Raw genomic sequence first — 21,305 nt, forward strand, 5'->3', positions numbered from 1 at the left:
GGTTATGTTAGAGACAAAGTGTGTCCAGTGAGTAGGGTAACAGCTAATATGTTGGGTGTCTTTGTATCATTAGCCCATGTCTTCACAAGGGATGTGGTGGGGTAGCCCAGTGGTAAAAGCGTTCGTTCCGAAGATGGGGATTCGATTCCCCACATGGGTACAACATGTGAAGCCCATTTCTGGTGTCTCCTGCAATGATATTGCTGGAATATTGCAGAAGTAGCTAGAAACCATACTCACCCCACAAGCCCACAATGGGAATATTGCTGAGTCTTGGATTCAAACTAAACTCACTCACTCACTCACTCACTCACTCATACCTGCAATACTTATTAAGCCATGACTTAGGTTGTTTTGATTCACTTGCATATTCAATGAATCGAAATGTATCCATTCATGAATTCAGTTCATTATTTGCAGTCACTAAATTTGAATTTGTCCGCTTCAGTGGTCAACCAGTATTTGGGGGATATTTTTAACAAATTATTAACTTGAAGTTTCTTCTATTCATTTGCATCCTCAGCGTGTGTCTGCTGTTACAACAATACATGTCTCAGTCACAATAAGCCAGACAGCCGTTTGTGCAATATCTATGACAACAGACTGTATGAACAGGTGATGTTAGCTTTTGATCTGTAAGTGAAGATATGGGCACTGTTCCACTAAGTGATCTTAGCACTATAGGGAGTGGTGGGGTAGTCTAGTGGTTAAAATGTTCGCTCGTCACGCCTAAGACCCAGGTTCGATTCCCGTGATATTGCTGGCACATGGGTACAATGTGTGAAGCCCATTTCTGGTGTCCTCAGAGTGATTGGGGTAGCCTAATGGTTAAAGCGTGGCTTCGTGAAGATTGGTTGAATCCCCACATGGGTACAATGTGAAGCCCATTTCTGGTGTCCCCGCCGTGATGTTGCTGGAATATTGCTAAAGTGTGAAACCAAACTCAGTCAGTCAGTCTGGTGTCCTCTGCTGTGATATTGCTGGAATATTGCTAAAAGTGGCAAAAACCAAACTCGCTCAAGCTCACTCACTCACTCTTAGCACTATAGTTATTGTAATTCACATACTATTACACTGGCCTTAGTGTGGTGGTGGGATAGCCAAGTGGGTAAAGTTTTTGCTCTTCACACCTAAAACTCGGGTTTGATTTCAATTGGGTAAAATGTGTGCAGCCCATTTCTGGTGTTTCCCGTCATGATATTGCTGGAATATTGCTAAAAGCGGCGTAAACTCATACTCACTCACTCCACAATTGGATACCAGGGGTCCAATAATTATTAGGTCTTAAAAAAAAATGTTGTGGTTCCGATTACCCTAGCGACCCTTGAATTCTGGTTCCGACCCAATTATTTTTAAGCGGAATGAATAAAATAAGCTTTCAGATACCATGATGATTAATCGTGATTGATGATTAAATAAACAATAACACATTGATAAATGTGTTATTAGTTTGTACTTTACTTCTAAAAGAAATATGTACCCAAAAATTGGAAAGGTGTATTCGGAACCACAACATTTTTATTTTTATTTGGCCTTAAGCCATGAGTAGGGTTGTAACGATTCACTCGCATGCTGTATCCATTCATGAATTCAGTTCACTGGCCTCGCGGATATCAAAACTCCGAGACATCTTCTATTAATGTTGGGGGCAGTGGGGTAGCCAATAATGGAAAGCGTTGGCTCAGTATACACTACAGTGAAGATGTTTTCGGTATTGAAGTAAACATGGGCACAATGTGGGTAGGCCCATTTCTGGTGTCCCCAAGATGATGTTGCTGGAATATTGCTAAAAGCCTAGCACGTAAAACCAAACTCAGTCAGTCTAAAATTAATGTTGATCTTCCCCACATCCCTGACAACAACACATATCTGTCTGTTTTCGATGTAGTGTAATGTAAAGGAATATTGAAAGATATTTGGGTAACCAACCTTAAACATGTTCAAAGGTTTCATTGGGTAATGACACAATATTCTTAACCGCCTCCATAGTGTAGTGGTTTGAGTGCCTGCCCTGAGAGCGTAAGGTCATGGGTTCGATTCCTGGCCGTGTGATATTAAAGAATGAAACATACAACTTTATGGATGACAACTTCTTGTTTATTGCGTTGAGCGACGTTTAGATGTAGATTCTTACATCGTTATCATTTTTTAGCTTGATAACGATATAAGAATCTACATCGAAAGTTAAAATATGGTACTTAAGAATCGATGTTAAACCCCATTTCACCTCACCTCAATATTCTTATCATTGTTAAAATATGGTTAAAGCGTTATTTCGTCATGCGAAGACCGGGTTCAACCCACATGGGTTGTGAAGCCCATTTCTGGTGTCCCCTCATTGATGTTGCTGGAATATTGCTAAAAGCGTAAAACTAAAACTCAGTCAGTCAGTCAGTATCATTGTTATGCTATAGTTTCTAATATTTTCATGTCTACTTGTAGGTAAGCAACTGCTTATTAATTAGGTATTTTTGCGTATTTTGGACTTTTAATAAAGATCTTGTCCATGAGCTCTGGGAACCTTAGTTTGGTTTGTTCTGATTGTAACTTCAGAGTGTATTTAGGAAATAATTGACACTGAACACCGAGTTACTCTTTGTAGGATCTGAATAGGAATGTGTATCTGTGTAGCTCAAGCAGAGATGATTCATATATACCTGATCACCTGGAACAAACTTTCATTCAGTGGTATATCTATGGTCCTGGTGATTTGGTGTGTGACTTCTAAGGCTGGCTATAGTTATATGTATCTGTCGGGGAACACACCCAAATTGTGTAAAGCTGGGTTTGTGAGGACTTCTCTCGGAAACCATAGAATGATTAGACCATTGTATCATTAGACTGTGCTACATGAACATTATTGGAGATAATATAATCATGTACAGACAAAACGTTGGAGCATATCTTTAAAAACATTAAACCGATGAAAACCTTATTTTCTCAAGCTTGTCATTGTCAGGAATGTCGTCCATCATGATATCAGTTCAGTGATAGATCTTTGATGTTGATACTCTGTCAGTGCTAAGGACCCGTGAAGATCCGGGGTAAAATAGGTCTTCAGCAACCCATTCTTGTCATAAAAGGCGACTATGCTTGTCGTAAAAGGCGACTAACGGGATCGGGTGGTCAGGCTTGCTTACTTGGTTGACACATGTCATCGGTTCCCAATTGCCCAGATCGATGCTCATGCTGTTGATCACTGGCTTGTCTGGTCCAGACTCGATTATTTACAGACTGCGACCGTATAGCTGGAATATTGCTGAGTGCGGCGTAAAACTAAACTCACTCACTCACCTGTCAGTGCTAAGGGTCAGTGGGGTAGCCTAGTGGTTAAAGCGTTCGATCGACAAACTGAAGACCAGGGTTCGATTTCCCACATGGGTTCAATGTGTGAAGCCCGTTTCTGGTGTTCTCCACTTTGATATGCTGAAATATTGCTAAAAGCGGCATTAAACTAAACTCACTAAAGTGCAAATTTATAAATATCGATACTTCATTATGTTTAAGAGGGACAGCAACAAGACTCATAGAATTTTTAACACATAATGGATTAGCCTGCTTCATATTTTGCATTAAGTTAAATAATTGAAGATCTAGATAGAATTTTTGTGATATTCACTTTCAAAATACTTGTTATTAATGGATGTGTCCATATTAAACTTTCCAATCACGTGACACCCATTGTAAACATGTGTATTGTTAGCCAAGTGGTTCAAACCTTTGCCTGGGTTTGATTCCCTACATAGGTATAAAGCACCAAGCACCAAAATGACAGAATTATAAGTAAACATTCACTCTGGGTTGTGTTAGCCTTTTCCTCCGTCACTTGGTAATGTGTTACAGACTCCCTTAGATAACAAAGGGAAGTAATCCTTACCTAGATTATACCTGGTCCTGCTCGATTACCTCCCTTGACTCGCTCTTCTGCTGGTAATAACCAATACGTGTCATATTTTCCTCTGTACTCAAGCTGTGTTCAATCAATCGATCAAATTGATCGATCAATCGATCAGTCAGTCGGTCAAGTCACCCATGAAGATCCGGTTAGAATTGGTCTTCAGTTTGTTTATTGTTTAACACTGCACTCAGCAATATTCCAGGGCCTCCTTTAGCGAAAACACTAAGGTGATCGTAAGTCACTCAGGTAACCTTAGTGCGATGTTAAAGAATGGGAGTTAAGGTTAACCCTTTAGTAAAGGTTGCCTCGTAAAAGGAGCTCAGTGCAATACAGTGATCAACAGCATGAGCATCGATCTATGCACATTGGGATATGATGACATATGTCAACCAAGTCAGAGAGCCTGACCACTTGATCCCGTGATGTCGCCTTGTCGACAAGCAGTTGGTTACTAAAGACCAATTCTAACCCTGATCTTCAAAGGTTGGGGTTTTTTAAGTTGAGGTGCTGTGATATAACCTCCAATTATATGAATACTGATCTAAGCAGCACTGAGCCTAGACTTGCACAAGTCTCTAAGGTAAGAATTATTAGTTTAAATGATAATTTCTAAAGATAAATGAATATCCTAGTAACATACTGGTACTTTCGTGAAAATCCGGGTTAAAATGAATCTTCAGTAACCCATGCATGTAAAGAGGCTGACTAACGGGATCGGGTGGTCAGGCTTGCTTACTTGGTTGACACATGTCATCGGTTCCCAATTGCCCAGATCGATGCTCATGCTGTTGATCACTGGCTTGTCTGGTCCAGACTCGATTATTTACAGACTGCGACCGTATAGCTGGAATATTGCTGAGTGCGGCGTAAAACTAAACTCACTCACTCACTTTAACATTCTGGCATCCCCAGATGTACTGTCTGTTTTTCTAGACTTGCCTCTTTAAGGATGGAGCTGCTATACATGGGTTTAGCCTTTAGTTTAGCCATGGAGCAAGGCTAGCCCAACTCACTGGCTTTGATTGCACATTAATCTGACATGCTGTGTTATAACTGAAATACTTTTCAAATAGTCATTAAACCTGATGTTGCAGTAACACTGATGACCTTTTGCCACACAGGGGAGGGCAGGGGAGATCAGAATGGGGCCTGTGCATCCATCTGTCACATATTGTTTCTGGAGCATAACTTTGAAACAATTTATTATTCTATAATGAAACTTTGCAGCTTTGTTTTGAACATATAGCCCATATGTTTACCAATTATATAATATTGATAAGTTTAATGGTATATTGACTTTCTCAAATTTGAATGTTGTGAAATATTTGTCTGCCTTTGAAGTGATAAGATGTAGGAATCAGCTCTCGATATCTGTACATCAGGCATGGGGCCGCACTCAGCTATATGGCGGTCTGTAAATAATCCAGTCTGGACCAGACAATCCAGTGATCAGCATGAGCATCGATCTGCACAATTGGGAACCGATGACTTGTGTCAACCAAGTCAGCGAGCCTGACCACCGATCCCGTTATTAGCCTCATACGACAAGCATGGGTTACTGAAGGCACGTTTTAACCCGGACCTTCATGGGTTCATGGGGCTTGAAGTATTTACGTAACACTAAACAAGTACCAATCAATGATACTATTTGATGGAAATACAGACTGGAGCCTTTCAATGTTATTTTTATATTAAAAAAATGACCTTTTGTTTCCTTGTCTTTTCTTGAGCATGCTGTCTACAACAGCGATACCTATTTCAGGAACTAATGTCACTTGAATGAAACTTTGCTGGTTTATCTAAGGGATACTTATCAAGACAGTTAAAACAAATTAGCAACATGAATATTATTTTGTTCCTGTTAATACCTATATATTTTTACTGAGTTAATACCTCCCTTAATGCTTTTTAACATTAAGTTGGACCTGTGGGACCCAGGTTAGAATTGCAACTCGTGCTTGTCGTAAGAGGCGACTGACAGGGTTGGGTGGTCAGGTGCTCATGCAGTCTAAGTAAACTTCGCCTCAGTAATATTCGTTACACTGCTATATACTGAGTCTAACAAAACCTTGTGGAAGGTCGCGTCAGGTAACCTTTGAGCGACCTATGACCGCCCAATCAAACGCGAGACAACAGAACAGATTTAACCAATCAGACAATGACTACTATTTAGGGTTCGGCGGGACTTACAAAATGGATTTACTCTTCCCTAGTCGCCAACACTGATCTCACAACAAATGAAAACCCTCATAAGAGATATATGACCTGCAGAATATGTGCTTTTGGGTTTCTGTTGACATGGTTACCATTAGCTAATATTTCCACAAGCTGACATCCTTGAATACTGACAAAGCGCTATTTCAGTGACTGTTTACTCACGGTTGTGGGGTGCTCCATGTGCATCACTCGGAAGCGATCGTACGGAAAATAGCATTCGGAATCGTTCGGGTACAAATCTTTTCGAGGTAAAAGTTCAAAAGGGATGCGCGAATGTCAACTTTCGCGATTTGGTTAGCTGTGTTCTGATTGGTCAGTTGAAAAGGTTACCAGACGCGACCTTCCACAAGGTTCTGTTAGACTCAGTATAGCAGTGTAACGAATAATACTGAGGCTAAGTTTCCTTAGACTGGTCTCTTGATGTTGATCACTAGATCGTCCAGTACAGAGTTGATTATTTACTGCCTTATGGCTGGAATATTTCTAAGTGCAGCATTAAACAGCAAATAAAAACCCCCAGAACATTTGATATTATTCACTACCATGTGAACAAACAAAATTCTAATGTGCCCCATGGTGGGGATAATAATGTTTCGTTCAAAACGGAAAACACAATAATAATGCTTCCCTTCACCACAGGAACAGTTGAACAGCTGACCACTTTTCAGGTGACAGCTGTGGTTTGGCGGATTTGATAGTATGGAGTAGTAATTATACGATAGAAAGGGTCGTGCGGATATTTCTCCTGTTACATGCATTTGTAGTCTGTCTCCCACACTCAAGAGAATATATATTAGGGAGTCCTACTTAAGTCTAGAATGATTTGGCAAGTCTAGATTGCCTCACCTCTAGCCTGAATTTAAGGATAGTTCTGCTCTCAATTTTGATTTTAGTGGTAGATTCAGTAGATTTTGTTAGAATTAGAAACCTTATTTCAGGGGCGAAATATGTCAGTCTTGTGCATTTGATAGTCATTTAGCACTGCCCAAAATCTCATGGTTGAATCTTAAAGGGTACAACTTCAAGTGAACCATTCATCAAAACTGGACATGTCTTGATGGAACCCAACATCCATGCTGTTGAGTATTCAGGGCATTTCTGGTGTCCCCCGCCGTGATGTTGCTGGAATATTGCTAAAAGCGGCGTAAAACCAAACTCAGTCAGTCAGTCAGTCAGTATTCAGGGTCATAATAAAGAAGAAAACATATTGACTTGCATGAATATTTCAGAATTAGTAAACCCTTTTGACATTTTGTTTCTTTTTTTTTTCAGAATAAAATAAAGTAATCCAATATGTCTGCCAAGGCCATATATGAATCCAAGGGGAAGGAACTCTTGAACAAATTCCTGAATGATGAGGCTGTGAAGAACAGACTAGCTGAGGTGACGGAAGGAGTGAACTGGGACAAACTCACACAGGACAATCCATGGCTGCTGTCAGAGGTGGGCAGTGATTCTCAGTGTTTACATGTTTATTCATAAATACTTCATGGTTAGTATAAAGGAATAGAATAACAAACATGTCATGTAATTGCTAAAGTTGAAACATTAAATGATATTATTTGGCGGACACTGCTGAATACATAGTCCCCCGTTCCATGTTGCGGCAGGGGGCGATGTATTCAGCAGCGTCTGTACATGCGTACTTGCGTCCCGTTTCTTGTTAACATGATATCTCATGAACTGTTATACCCAATGCCTTCAAATTTTGTGACGGCCTACACTGGGGGATTATGCAGAAACAAATTGATTTGTTTGAACATATTTTCAAGGTCACAATGACACTTTGACCACTTTTCAAACTCTTGTTTACGCGATATATCGTAAAATATTGCAACCAATTTTAGCCTCCAAGCTCAAGAATATATTGCCATTTCTTAAAAAGTAATCTTCTATGTGATCAAAAGATGAAAACTAGTAAATACTAGAATGTTATATTTCATTCTTCTTTAGCTGCGTTGGACGTTGCCATGTTAGTAGCAAACACTTGTTTTTTATAAAGCCAAAAAGCAATACATAGCAAACAATACTGCTTATGGCCTAATGACAGTGTTGTAAGGCGCCATTGCAAAGTACATAAGTTACGGTATTGCGTGGCTTGGATATATTCCATTTTGCGTATCACTTAGGTAAACAATAAACTAGTTCCAAGTAAAAAAGTCCTTTGAAAATATTTTTAATATGTAATTCTAGTGGCCAAGAATAATGAATTGAATTCATGAAGGGATAGGGTTCAATTCAACGAATACTCGAGTGAATCATAATGGTCAAATAAACTATGTTTGTAACAAACATTCTTATAGTCAAATGTGTTTTTCTCAGCCAACCACTTGCTGTATATTTTAGTCCAAATGCATATAATGAACTGTGGTTATTTCAAACTAAAATAGCCTAGTGGTTAAAGCATTCGCTCATCACGCTGAAGACCCGGGTTCGAATCCCCACATGGGCACAAATTGTGAAGCCCATTTCTGGTGTACCCCGCTGTGAATTTGCTGGAATATTGCTAAAAGCGGCGTAAAACTAAACTCACTCACTCACTCACTCACTCACACTCTAAAATAAGTGGTCACTCTGAGCTCTATATACCTTAGTTTACTGTGCTATTTTTAGACTGGTAGTATCTTGGTGTGGGCACGCCAGATACAGTCAACCCCAAGGACCAACAGGAATATCAGATAAATATGTTGTGTGAAACAGAAATTCACTATACAATTATCCTCTGCAATGAGTGAAAGGTGCTGAACAGTTTTAATTGTCTTTAACAACACTTTTCTTCGGGCTGATAAGCCTGTCCTGCGAACAATTTAATTTTGTATGTAAATCCATAGGCATGTTTTTCATATATTTTCTGGAATAAATGTTATTGTTATCCATATGTGTTAAAATAAGTGATGACATATTTTCGATGCATAGCACACGTGTACTAAACCCTAGAGGCCATTTCATTGGCTGGTTGAGACAATCACATGATATGGGAATGCGGAACTACTTTTTTCATTCATAACTTTTTACTATGGATACAATGTTTACTACAACTTCAGTTATTCTCGTTCACCTCCATCTGACACATTCATCAACACTAATAAACACCTGAGATTTCAGTAAAAAATAACACATATCACATTTTTCAAGAGTTTGTCACATTTTCCATGTACAGTCAAGTCCCGTTAATCCGACACCGTCCATTGCACACCAAATTGTCGGATTAACAAGAATGTCGGATTATTGAATTCTAAGGACAGATCACGTCCATGGTCGAAAACAGGACAATCATGATTCATATCCCTGAAGTCACTGTAAATAATACTAAAACTATAATCAATTCAGAGTTCATGTATTTATTAGCCCACCTATAACATAAAAATGCACAACATTTATTAATGTCATTTGTAATATCAAACACCTGTATAAATTTTTATACTTAACCTTGTAAATTGTGTAACTCACTTTCTTTATCTTGAGTGACACGTCAGTGCATTCACGGTTAATTGATCATAGGCGCTGATCGCCTTAGTGTCGGATTAACGGGCCTAATTACTGTGTGATTACGACAGTCGGTTGTTAATTGGGTCCGTCGGAGTCGGAACACGGGACTGCCAGATTAACGAGACTTAATAGCGTTGATTCAGTTTGTTACCGACATAAGCGTTGGATAAAGCCAATTGTCGGATAAACGGAGGTCAGATTAACGAGACTTGACTGTATTTGTCAGAATTTGACTGTTTTAAATTGGTGCTACATTTTTAGTCCTACAACAGTTCATGTCAATTTGCAGCGACCTTGACCTTGCCGTATTTGTATTCATATGCTTCCAGGCTATATTTAGATCAGCTTTAACATTGAAACTGTCGGTAAAACATTATTTGTAATTAAAGCCTTCTGATGAGTAGGGGATATTAAAGAAATTAACACAGTCACGGATCGCTTAGATGTCATATGTATTTACAACACTCATGCCAGAAAAAAATATTTCAGTCACTCATGTTGTAAATACAGTATGACATCCACGCTTCGGTATTAATCTCTATTTACAATTGTTACAGGGATGGAGGTATATCACATTGAGATAATGTAAATTTATTGCAGAAATTTGTTAAACTTTACATGATATTTTGACCCATGAAGATTGATCTTCAGTAACCCATGCTCGTCATAAGAGGCGACTAACGGGATCGGGTGGTCAGGCTCAATGACTGGGTTGACATATGCCATCGTATCCCAATTGCGTAGATCGATGCTCATGCTGTGAGGTAGCCTAGTGGTTAAAGCATTCACTCGTTACGCCAAAGACCCGGGTTCGATTCCCAACATGGGTACAATGTGCGAAGCCCATTTCTGATGTCACCCGCCAAGATATTGCTGGAATATTGCTAAAAGCGGTGTAAAACTAAACTCACTCACTCACTGGACCAGTTCAGACACCCCCACCACACACACATGTTCATGCATATCACGATATAATAATAATCTAGAATATATTCTTCCATGCTATTATGAAAGTATTTTCAATTGCAGACCAAGCTGGTGGTGAAGCCAGACCAGCTGATCAAGAGACGTGGGAAGCTTGGCCTGATCAAGGCAGGTGCCAACCTGGCTGGTTGTAGAGAGTGGCTCAATGGCAAGCTGGGCAAAGACTTCAAGGTAAATGGCGACATTATCCATTTCTGTGTGATATAGTCAGTTTCACACACTGCTGTGTATATCTATATGTGGTAGCATTGCAAACCAAGAAGCGGGGTGCTTTCTGGGTAGTTTACTATAGGAGCACACTGATTGTCATTTTAGCACCCTGCATTGTATATCGCTATGTGTGATATAGTCAGTACAGCACACTTCTGTGGATATTGATGTGTGATATGTTGATATAGTGAGACAGCAGTAACAATATTCTATATATCACACTGCTGTGCTGTATAATGGTATGTGTGATACCGGACTTGCATACCACACTCCTTAGGACATTTTGTATATGATAGATCCAGTATACCACAGTTCTGTACTCCACTGTGTGAAATACCAGCATACCACACAGTAACAAAATGTGGACTATTTCCAGGGAATCTTCTAATCTTCTTATCTGCTGGCACTGAAAATATATACACATCCAATTAGTCAGCAGTTTATCACCCTGGATTCTGTGATAACCAAGTTGGCTCATGTTGAGGGATGGCCAAGTTAACATTAAGCCTTCTGTCAATACTATACAGTCACCACAGTAATCTGTCTGTACACCTCCATACATTCGTCTGGGGTGGTGGGGTAGCCTAATGGTTAAAGTGTTCGCTCGTCACTCTGAAGGCCTGGCTTCGATTCCCCACATGGACACAATGTGTGAAGCCCATTTCTGTGTCCCCTGCTGTGATATTGCTGGAATATTGCTAAAAGTGGCATAAAACCATACTCACTCACTCACTCACCATAAAATCGCCTGTCTCTTCCCACACGTGAAACTGGAATGATACCATTATGTTTTAATAATCCCAGAGAATTAACTCATAGTACTCTAAAGAAGTAAAAAACACTGGTGTATTGTATGATAATAGAAAATCTGTCCTGGCCTTGACGCGGCAACAAAAGTCTTATGAAAAATCAAGTGTTCTTCAACTTCTCTCAAGTAGTGTTTTACCAAGTACTGCGGTGCTTTTCGCTAAGTGTGGACACAGTCAGCAAGAATACATTTTGTCACACAAAATATCCTGGTGAAATGGAAAAGTTCTTTTATTGATTTTCTTTTCAACAATTTAGTTTGAAACACATGATCTCAAGAACATTTGATCATCTGTCTGTCTAATGAATTAAAATACACGTCAGACATCAGTCTACAGTAACACCCTAAAACACGGCAGACGTCAGTTCTACAGTAACACCCTAAAACACGGCAGACGTCAGTTCTACAGTGACACCCTAAAACACGGCAGACATCAGTTCTATAGTCACACCTTAAACCACGGCAGACATCAGTTCTATAGTCACACCTTAAAACATGGCAGACATCAATTCTACAGTAACACCCAAAAACACAGCAGACGTCAGTTCTACAGTAACAACCTAAAACACGACAGACGTCAGTTCTACAGTAACACCCTAAAACACGACAGACGTCAGTTCTACAGTAACACCCTAAAACACGGCAGACATCAGTTCTACAGTAACACCCTAAAACACGGCAGACGTCAGTTCTACAGTAACACCCAAAACACAGCAGATGTCAGTTCTACAGTAACACCCTAAAACACGGCAGACGTCAGTTCTACAGTAACACCCTAAAACACGGCAGACGTCAGTTCTACAGTAACACCCTAAAACACGGCAGACATCAGTTCTACAGTAACACCCTAAAACACGGCAGACATCAGTTCTACAGTAACACCCTAAAACACGGCAGACGCGTCAGTTCTAGAGTAACACCCCAAAACACAGCAGATGTCAGTTCTACAGTTACCCCTAAAACACGGCAGGCGTCAGTTCTACAGTAACACCCTAAAACAAGGCAGGCGTCAGTTCTACAGTAACCCCTAAAAACACGGCGGCAGACATCAGTTCTACAGTAACACCCTAAAACACGGCAGACATCAGTTCTACAGTAACACCCTAAAACACGGCAGACATCAGTTCTACAGTAACACCCTAAAACACGGCAGACGTCAGTTCTACAGTAACACCCTAAAACACGGCAGACGTCAGTTCTACAGTAACACCTAAAACACGGCAGACATCAGTTCTACAGTAACACCCTAAAACACGGCAGACATCAGTTCTACAGTAACACCCTAAAACACGGCAGACATCAGTTCTACAGTAACACCCTAAAACACGGCAGACATCAGTTCTACAGTTACCCCCAAAAACACGGCAGACATCAGTTCTACAGTAACACCCTAAAACACGGCAGACATCAGTTCTACAGTAACACCCTAAAACACGGCAGACATCAGTTCTACAGTAACACCCAAAACACAGCAGATGTCAGTTCTACAGTTACACCCTAAAACACGGCAGACGTCAGTTCTACAGTAACACCCTAAAACAAGGCAGACGTCAGTTCTACAGTAACACCCTAAAACAAGGCAGACGTCAGTTCTACAGTAACACCCTAAAACACAGCAGACGTCAGTTCTACAGTACCCCCTAAAACACAGCAGACGTCAGTTCTACAGTAACCCCCTAAAACAAGGCACACGTCAGTTCTACAGTGACACCCTAAAACACGGCAGATGTCAGTTCTAAAGTGACACTCAAAAACCTGGCACACGTCAGTTCTACAGTGACACCCTAAAACACGGAGACGTCAGTTCTACAGTTACCCCCTAAAACACAGCAGACATTAGTCTACAATAGCACAGCAGATGTCAGTTCCTGGTGTATTCCTCCCTACATGCCTGCGTGTAGCTCGAGCCGAGGCTAAATGGCATCATTTTGTTTGCCTTGACTTGCTAGAGGCTGGACAGGCAAATATTGATCTGCCACGATAAATAGTTTTACTCCTCTAACCTATCAACTTCAGAAACCAGGATAACTTGGACCTGAAAGTTGTTTGACATGCTGCACGCAATGACAGTCTAAATGTGATGGGCAGAGACTATTATGGAGCTGAAGTTGGAAGTGTATTTTCTGACATAAATGTCTGGCTAGAAGGCCAGGGAAACAGCTTGTAGATGGACATACTGGCTTTGTTTAATTTTGGATTGTTGGAATTCTGTTTCCATGCCTACAAACCTTGAAGCAATATCACAAACTTTGGGACAAAGAGTAACATTAATTTTGTGATGCAACCACATATGTTAACTGTCAGTGAGTCCCCTTCAGGAATGTTGGAAGGACAAAGTAAATTATACCAGTATGTATTTCTTAAAGAAAGATAGAAACACACTACAATAAGGTTGTCTAGGTTTGTTGTAAATGCGTGAACGGAGCAATGTTCCAGCTAGATGACGAAGGTCTGTAACTCAGACAACCACTGATTGAAATCATGAGCATCGAGCTATGGAATATTTGGATATGATGACATACATCAGCCGCCTTCAAGAACCTGACCATTCATCCTGTTAGCCGCTTCATACAATAAGTATGGGTTGCTGAAGAGTAATTCTAACCAGAATGACAGGTGCTTGTTTTTATGTATTTGGGAACAGTAAAAATGCATGAAGCAAGGTGTTTGAGTCAAGCAGTTGTTTTTTTTTATTTAGGGACTTTCTAAATGTTTAACATCAGGTTATGACAAGGAACCAATTGCAATTAATGCTTAATTATTCAAGTCATCAGTTGCATAAATGCAGTATAGCATTCTTAGGTAGACAAGTAAGTTCAAAGTATTGTTTACCATAAACAACAAGACCTGTGACAACTAAAACCACTGGCCCCTGGAAAATACATAGATGATGGGTTTGAAGTCCAGTCTGCATAATCTGAGTCTTGTAAAATTCAGGAAGAACATACTGACTGCCACTTTTATCATTAGAGATATGACAGGTGTAGAAAATTATTGAAATATTTTCTAGTCCTGAGAATGGACCATTGGCCTGCAGTATTGCTGTCATAAATGGACCAGCATAAATTAAAACTTAGAGAGGTAGTGCTTTTGTTCTAATAATTGAATTTCATACATCGCATACTGAATTAGTGATTGGTGTTATTATTATAGTTGTAACGAGCTCAAGGAGAGGTGCAAATACTTCAAGAAATGTTGTGAAAACAGGTGTGAGTGGATTGGAAACAATGTGCAGTGTTCATGGTGTAACGTTACAATATGCAACAGGTGTAATAGTGTATTATGTTGCATACTACTGATTGATTCCCAGGATATCTGGTAGCCAAAAATTGTAGACTCAAAGTTGAACATTGAAAGGTGAATGACGGTGTAAAACGATGTAGTTAAAGTAGTGTCCCCAGAGACCCACCACCAAGTTCGACATGAGGGAATTTTTCAGTCTGTAAACCTCTTTAGGTTGACAGCTGTGAAGTTGAGTGTAACAGTTAACGGGGAATCAGTCCATAAAAGAACTTGCTGTGAAAAACCCCCAAAGCAATGTGGTATAATTAACAATTGTATTGTAAAATACACAAATTACAAGTTCATACAAATCACTACAAAAGAATATTACACGGTATTAGAGCATAAAAATAGGTGTTTAGTGGCATTACAAATACAGAGGCAGAATAATACACAAGCAGTGATTACAGCAATAAAAGACAATGATTCACCTCACTGCAACATTGATGAAGTGTCAAAATGATTACATATGCTATATTTGGGATATATTTAGCTATCTCCAATGATGATAATTAGGACTTAGTATCTCCTGAAATTCACCTTTGAAGCCAGGACTTAAGGATCTTCAGCCCTCATGAATATGTTTGAAAAAGTCAACCAGTGAGTCATTCACTTCTTCTGTTTGGGTTTAGCATCTTGGATGAAGTCATGGATGAAAGCATACAAATTTGTTTCATGTACCAAAGAAAGACCTCCACCTGGGCATGCAGTATTCAGAAATTGTTATTGTGTCTTAATATGGCACCATGTCACTGCAACAACAATGATGATAATATTCACCTCACTGCAACAATGATGATAATATTCACCTCACTGCAATGATAATAGACCTCACTGCAAAAGGAAATCAAATATTCACCTCACTGCAACAATGATGATAATATTCACCCATGCAACTAGTGATATTGCAGTGATGATAATATTCACCTCACTGCTATGTTAAGTATATTTACCTCAACTTTCTCAGTAAAGTAGAAGAATCAGTGATTACACAGAGTGCCATTTAGAAAGTGGTCAGATGTAACATAGGTTATTGGGATTACACTTTCTAACAGTCATGTGAGATGCAAAGTACAGATTCTAGGGTAGCCATAGGTTGAATATTCACACTTTGCTAAGCATCCAGGAACCTAATCACCAGCAGTTTTCAAAGTCAGACACCTAACCCCTCAGCCTGCTATTGACAGGCGTTGTGTACACAATGAGGCTTTGGCTGAATATCCAGGATAGAATGATTTCCACACAGTTGCTGAGCTTCTTGTAACTGGAAATATCATGTGAGATGCAAGTCAAGAATTACCTCCCTTCATATACCCAAGTTCAACAAAGCCATAGGTTCATAGTTTTCTGTAGTATTTTCCAAAACTCTGTGAATATGGCACATGTCTAAATATAGCGCACCACTGCTCCTCACTAACTGTACAATGCTATGCACTTGGAACATTGTTACACACTGAATAACACTGCCACATTATAGTCATGTACTATCTCTTGATGTTTTCTTGCAGCTGTTACCTCCATTATGTTGGCACCACCTACAACCAATCAATACTAATCAATACAGGCAGTGGTTGTCCAAATATTATGTCATCATTGTGATTACACAGAGGTTTTTGCAGAGGGGCGTTAATGTAGCCTAATGGTTAAAGCATTCACTCATCATGACGAAGACCCGGGTTCGATTCCCCACACGGGTACAATGTGTGACTGCCATTTCTGGTGTCCCTGCTGTGTTATTGCTGGAATATTGCTAAAAGCGGCGTAAAACTAAACTCACTGACTCTTTTTGCAAAGTATGTATGTGTCATTAAATCTTGAGATATTTGTTGATTTTAGTTTAGAGTCTCCCAAAAGTGGAATAGTTTTGTGAAATAAGAAATTGGGATGAAGTCATTAAAAGGTCATGTGGAAATATAAAATAATACCTCCAGTAATTTCTTTTCTTTATGTAAGTGACTGTAAGGTATGTGCTTTGACCAAAGTGAAAACGGAAAATAAAGCTGAATCAGGTTTGTTATTCTTATATTCTGTGATTATATTGATTAAAATTGTGGAGACTAAAAATTGACTTTTGAAAATCAGGAAAATGTGTCAGGCTAATTGTATATGAAGCCTGCTATTTTAGGGGACCCTAGATTGAAATCTCAAAGACCCCAGACCAATGTTAATCATGTCAATTTCTTACCATATTCGACCTCGCCAAACTTTGACCTTGCCTGTCATGACAGAAATGCTGGCTGTTTAACCCCAGCAGCCTTTAATAAATCTCTACATCCAACATAAATCATGGGATATTCCATGCAGGAGTGTATCCACCGCTGTCAGACTTCTCGTGATGGCGACCAGCCATTGATTTCTTGTCGTGATCCAGCTGTTTTCTTCCATCATGTTAAATACTGTTATTGTTTCTGTGACGTCATGGCAAGCTGGCTCAGCAGCAGGTTAATATCTTCTATATATACCGGTTGGTTCACACTTTTTACATGGAATTCACACTCATTTTGTCATTTACAAAACAGACATAATGTTGTTGTTTTATTCAGACACTGTCTGCGTAATGGGTGCTAATATTGTATTGTATTCTTAGTTTCAACAGCTAAATTAAAATTGCCCTTCTAAACTAGAGATCAGATTATTTGTTGATAAGAGAAACAATAAATCATGTTGTCAACATCTGCAGTCAAATTTCAATTAAATAACATGACACATGAGAAGTTATTACCCAATAACTTTTCAAACTTGAAAGAAGCACAATCAAAGTCAGGCTCCATTATTTTACCTTGTTGTAAGGGGCAACATGCAGGATCGAGTGGTCAGGCTCGATTACTTGGTCGATACATGTCGTCATATTCCGATTATATGTTGATTCTCATGATGACAATCACTGGATTGTCTGGTCCAGACTCAATTCTTTACTTACTGCTACCCATGAAGATCTGGGTTAGAATTGGTCTTCAGTAACTGATGCCTGTCATAAAGTGGTGACTAACGGGATCGGGTGTTGAGGCTCGCTGACTTGGTTGACATATGTTAATTGTGTAGATCGATGCTCATGCTGTTGATCATATTTCAATTGCATATATTAATTCTCTTGATGTGATTCACTGGATTTTCTGGTACTATTTTATTTTCCACATTTAAATATTGGTGAGCATGGTGTTAAACAACGTAATTGAAAAAATTCCAGTTTTAATTAATTCTTTGCATTTTTTGGAACCCTATTGAACACTTAGCCCAAATGTCTGAGAAATAAAGAATACTCCTAGAGTTGATCTCAGTAGCTAATGGATAACCTTTATCCCCATGCGTACAGAATGAATCTATTCCGAGCAAAGCGGCAGTTGTTGTTAAGTATCCCGTAGCTTGTCATTAACAACGATTGTTCCTCGTGTGACAATGCCTCCTAAACTGTCTGCTTCTTCTCCAGGAATGTTTCGTGTCATGCTTATTGTATTATTGATCAAGAATTCAGCAAGCCTTCCGTAATTGGCGCTGATTATTACCGTTTACCATACAGAACGTATTGATCACAACTTTCTTCCGTCAATCTGTCGTGGGTAGATCATTATACTGCCATAGAAAATGACGAAGCTGACTTGAAGCTGTAATGATTTGATTCATCCAATGGTTATTGATTTTGTTGGTTTCGTCAGAGAATGTACATTGTACACCATGTATATGGAGACATGCTTTATATATCAAGTATACTCGGATTGTGAAGGTTTCTTATCTCAAAATAAACCTTTGAGATGCAGAGAGCACATGAAAGCCAAGATCTGCGGATCAGTTCCTCCTTTGTATTCTTTCCTACAAGACCACCTCCGTGGTGTAGTGGTTAGAGCGTCCGCCCACAGAGCGGAAGGTTGCGGGTTCGATCCCTGACCGCATCATACCAAAAGACCTTAAAATGTGGTACTTGTTTGTCCCTGCCTGGCGCTCGGCATTACTGGGTACAACAAGGACTGGTCGGCTCGGAGTCTCCTTCACTTGACATTTTTAAAGCCCATCTCAGGTCATATGTCAGTCTGCCTCACAGTCCCTGAACCACATCATTTTGCCTACTGCCAAGCCTTCTCTGCAGTGCTAAAGCCCTAAATGAAGCAAGTCTAGATTTCCTCAGGTTCTGAATCTCTGGTCTCCCTAGGGCTCCTTTTCAATATAAATGGGCTTGTTTGTTACTATCAAAATTATATATATTCAGAGACTAAGCCTTAGTCTAGTCATATGTCTTTGGGAGATATAAAATTGACTTGAACTGTTGTATGCGCTTAGAGCATGCCCATGAGATGTGGAGATCAGCGCTACAGAAATATCTTCATTATTATTAGTCTAATACCCTGTCTCAGTTCTTCCACCACATGGCTCTGTTAGACATCAGATTTATTGTGATGTACAAGGGAGATAGTTGGATATACAACTTATCTATTACAAAATGTCGGTCTGTGTATCCATAGAACTGTCCTCTTTGTTCATCACAACAACTTCTAAATACCACTCGAAGAAGTGACTGTGATTTGACTAGATTTTTGGATATGATTTTCAAGGGTTGGTTATGATGTTCCATGGTCAGCACCATGAAGATTGGTAGAATAGGGACTGGCTTGGTTGTCGTAAGAGGCGACAGGTTTGTTTAAGCTGATTGTTCCATAGTATCGGTTCCCAATTAGCCTTCGTGCCCATGCTGTTGATCACTGTAGTGGGTCGAAGGACAGAGCTGAGACAGCTGGAATATTGCTGAGTGGCGTTAAACTAAACTCACTCAATGGCCTGTAGACCTGTGCCCAACTCAGTAGTGTGTGATCAAGCTGTGCAAAAGCCTGGCCAAGCCCAATGGCCTGTAGACCTGTTGTGTGTGCCATTGTACTAAGTGTTCTTAGCGATAAGGTGATTGTACTCCCATATCTTAACATAGACTTACGACAGTCTTCATGGTCTTAGAGCTAAAGGGGCGGTGGGGTAGCCTAGTGGTTAAAGCATTGGCTCGTCACGCCAAAGACCTGGGTTCGATTCCCCCATGGGTACAATGTGTGAAGCCTATTTCTGCTGTGATGTTGCTATAATATTGCTAAAAGCAGCGTAAGACCTTACTTATCAACTCAGTTACTTGGTGCTAAAGTCGTATTGAGCAATGGCACCCTAGTCTCAAATCAGTTACCCGTGAAGGTCCGGGTTAGAATGTACCTTCAGTAACCCATGCTTGTCTTAAGAGTCATAAGGCGACAACGGGGATCAGGTGGTCAGACCCGCTGGCTTGGTTGACACGTCATTGGTTCCAAATTGCGCAGATCGATGCTCATGCTGTTGATCACTGGATTGTCTGGTCCAGACTCAATTATTTACAGACCCCGCTGCCATATAGCTGGAATATTGCTGAGTGCGGCGTTAAACTAAACTCACTCACTCACAAATCAGTTGAAGTTAGGCACTGTGTTTGGCAGCTTGACTCTGAGAGTTTTGAGGATTTCTGTCCTGCCCCATTAACAAGCACCTGTGTGGTCAGTGAATATTATTTTTATAACCAATGTATTTTTTCAGCATCCATTCTGCACATTTGTTTATACTGAATGCACATTTCTTGCATCACATAAATCCTGTTTTGGGCACTGCTCATGCAATGACAACTGTTTCATATGTCACTAATATTTTGTGATTTCATTACAATATTAACAATTTACATTTCCTTTCACAGATCGGAGCTTCCACAGGAAAGCTGAAACATTTTGTCATCGAACCTTTTGTGGCTCATCAACAGGTAAGTACACTCCAGATGTTTCCAGGGTCATATTTAGATAGGATTTTCTTAACAGTTAGTTACATATTGATAAAAAAATCTATCAATAGAATGACAGTGCATTTGGAAAAAATGTGATGTTGCCAAATATTGAATTAGAACACATGAATTCTAAGGAATTTAACATTTTTCTTGAAATTTGGAATTATTACTCTCATTTGCTGCAGATTTGATGCTGAATATCAGCCTTTGAGTGTATACACCGGTGGATAAATCTATACTAATATACACCGGTGGATACATCTATACTAATATACACCGGTGGATAAATCTATACTAATGTACACCGGTGGATAAATCTATACTTACTTATCTGTGAAGTAGACTTCTTGTGAGAACAAAGGGCAACTTCTCCATCTGTCTTAGAACACATCTAAATACTTGAGAACAGCAGATAGCATATCACTACAAGTAGTTTCTGCTCCTACAGACAGCACAATTAACTTTCCACTCAACACCCATGACATCACTGCCCAGTCATCTGTGACATTCTCATTGTACAGCCGGCTCGAGCAGCATTCATGTGTTAGCTTGGAATACATTGAAGGGATATAATTGAACTACACATCACCCATGTGAAGAATACCCATGTTATCAGATACTTAGCCGTGCTCTAACCAAACATT

At 39.7% G+C, this 21,305-nt stretch overlaps 1 protein-coding gene across 1 annotated transcript in view; it reads left to right on the top strand.

The window, feature by feature from the left end:
* Positions 1-21,305, top strand: part of LOC124285067 (ATP-citrate synthase-like) — a 68,670-nt gene that overhangs the window by 15,364 nt on the left and 32,001 nt on the right. The window contains 3 exon segments of the mRNA XM_046721210.1: positions 7,388-7,558; positions 10,634-10,759; positions 20,578-20,640. Coding sequence (XP_046577166.1) covers positions 7,409-7,558; positions 10,634-10,759; positions 20,578-20,640 — 339 coding nt within the window. The 5' untranslated portion in view covers positions 7,388-7,408.

This window comes from Haliotis rubra, unplaced genomic scaffold, assembly GCF_003918875.1.
Source record: "Haliotis rubra isolate DU_JTF1 unplaced genomic scaffold, ASM391887v1 Scf351, whole genome shotgun sequence".
Taxonomy (NCBI): Eukaryota; Metazoa; Mollusca; class Gastropoda; order Lepetellida; family Haliotidae; genus Haliotis; species Haliotis rubra.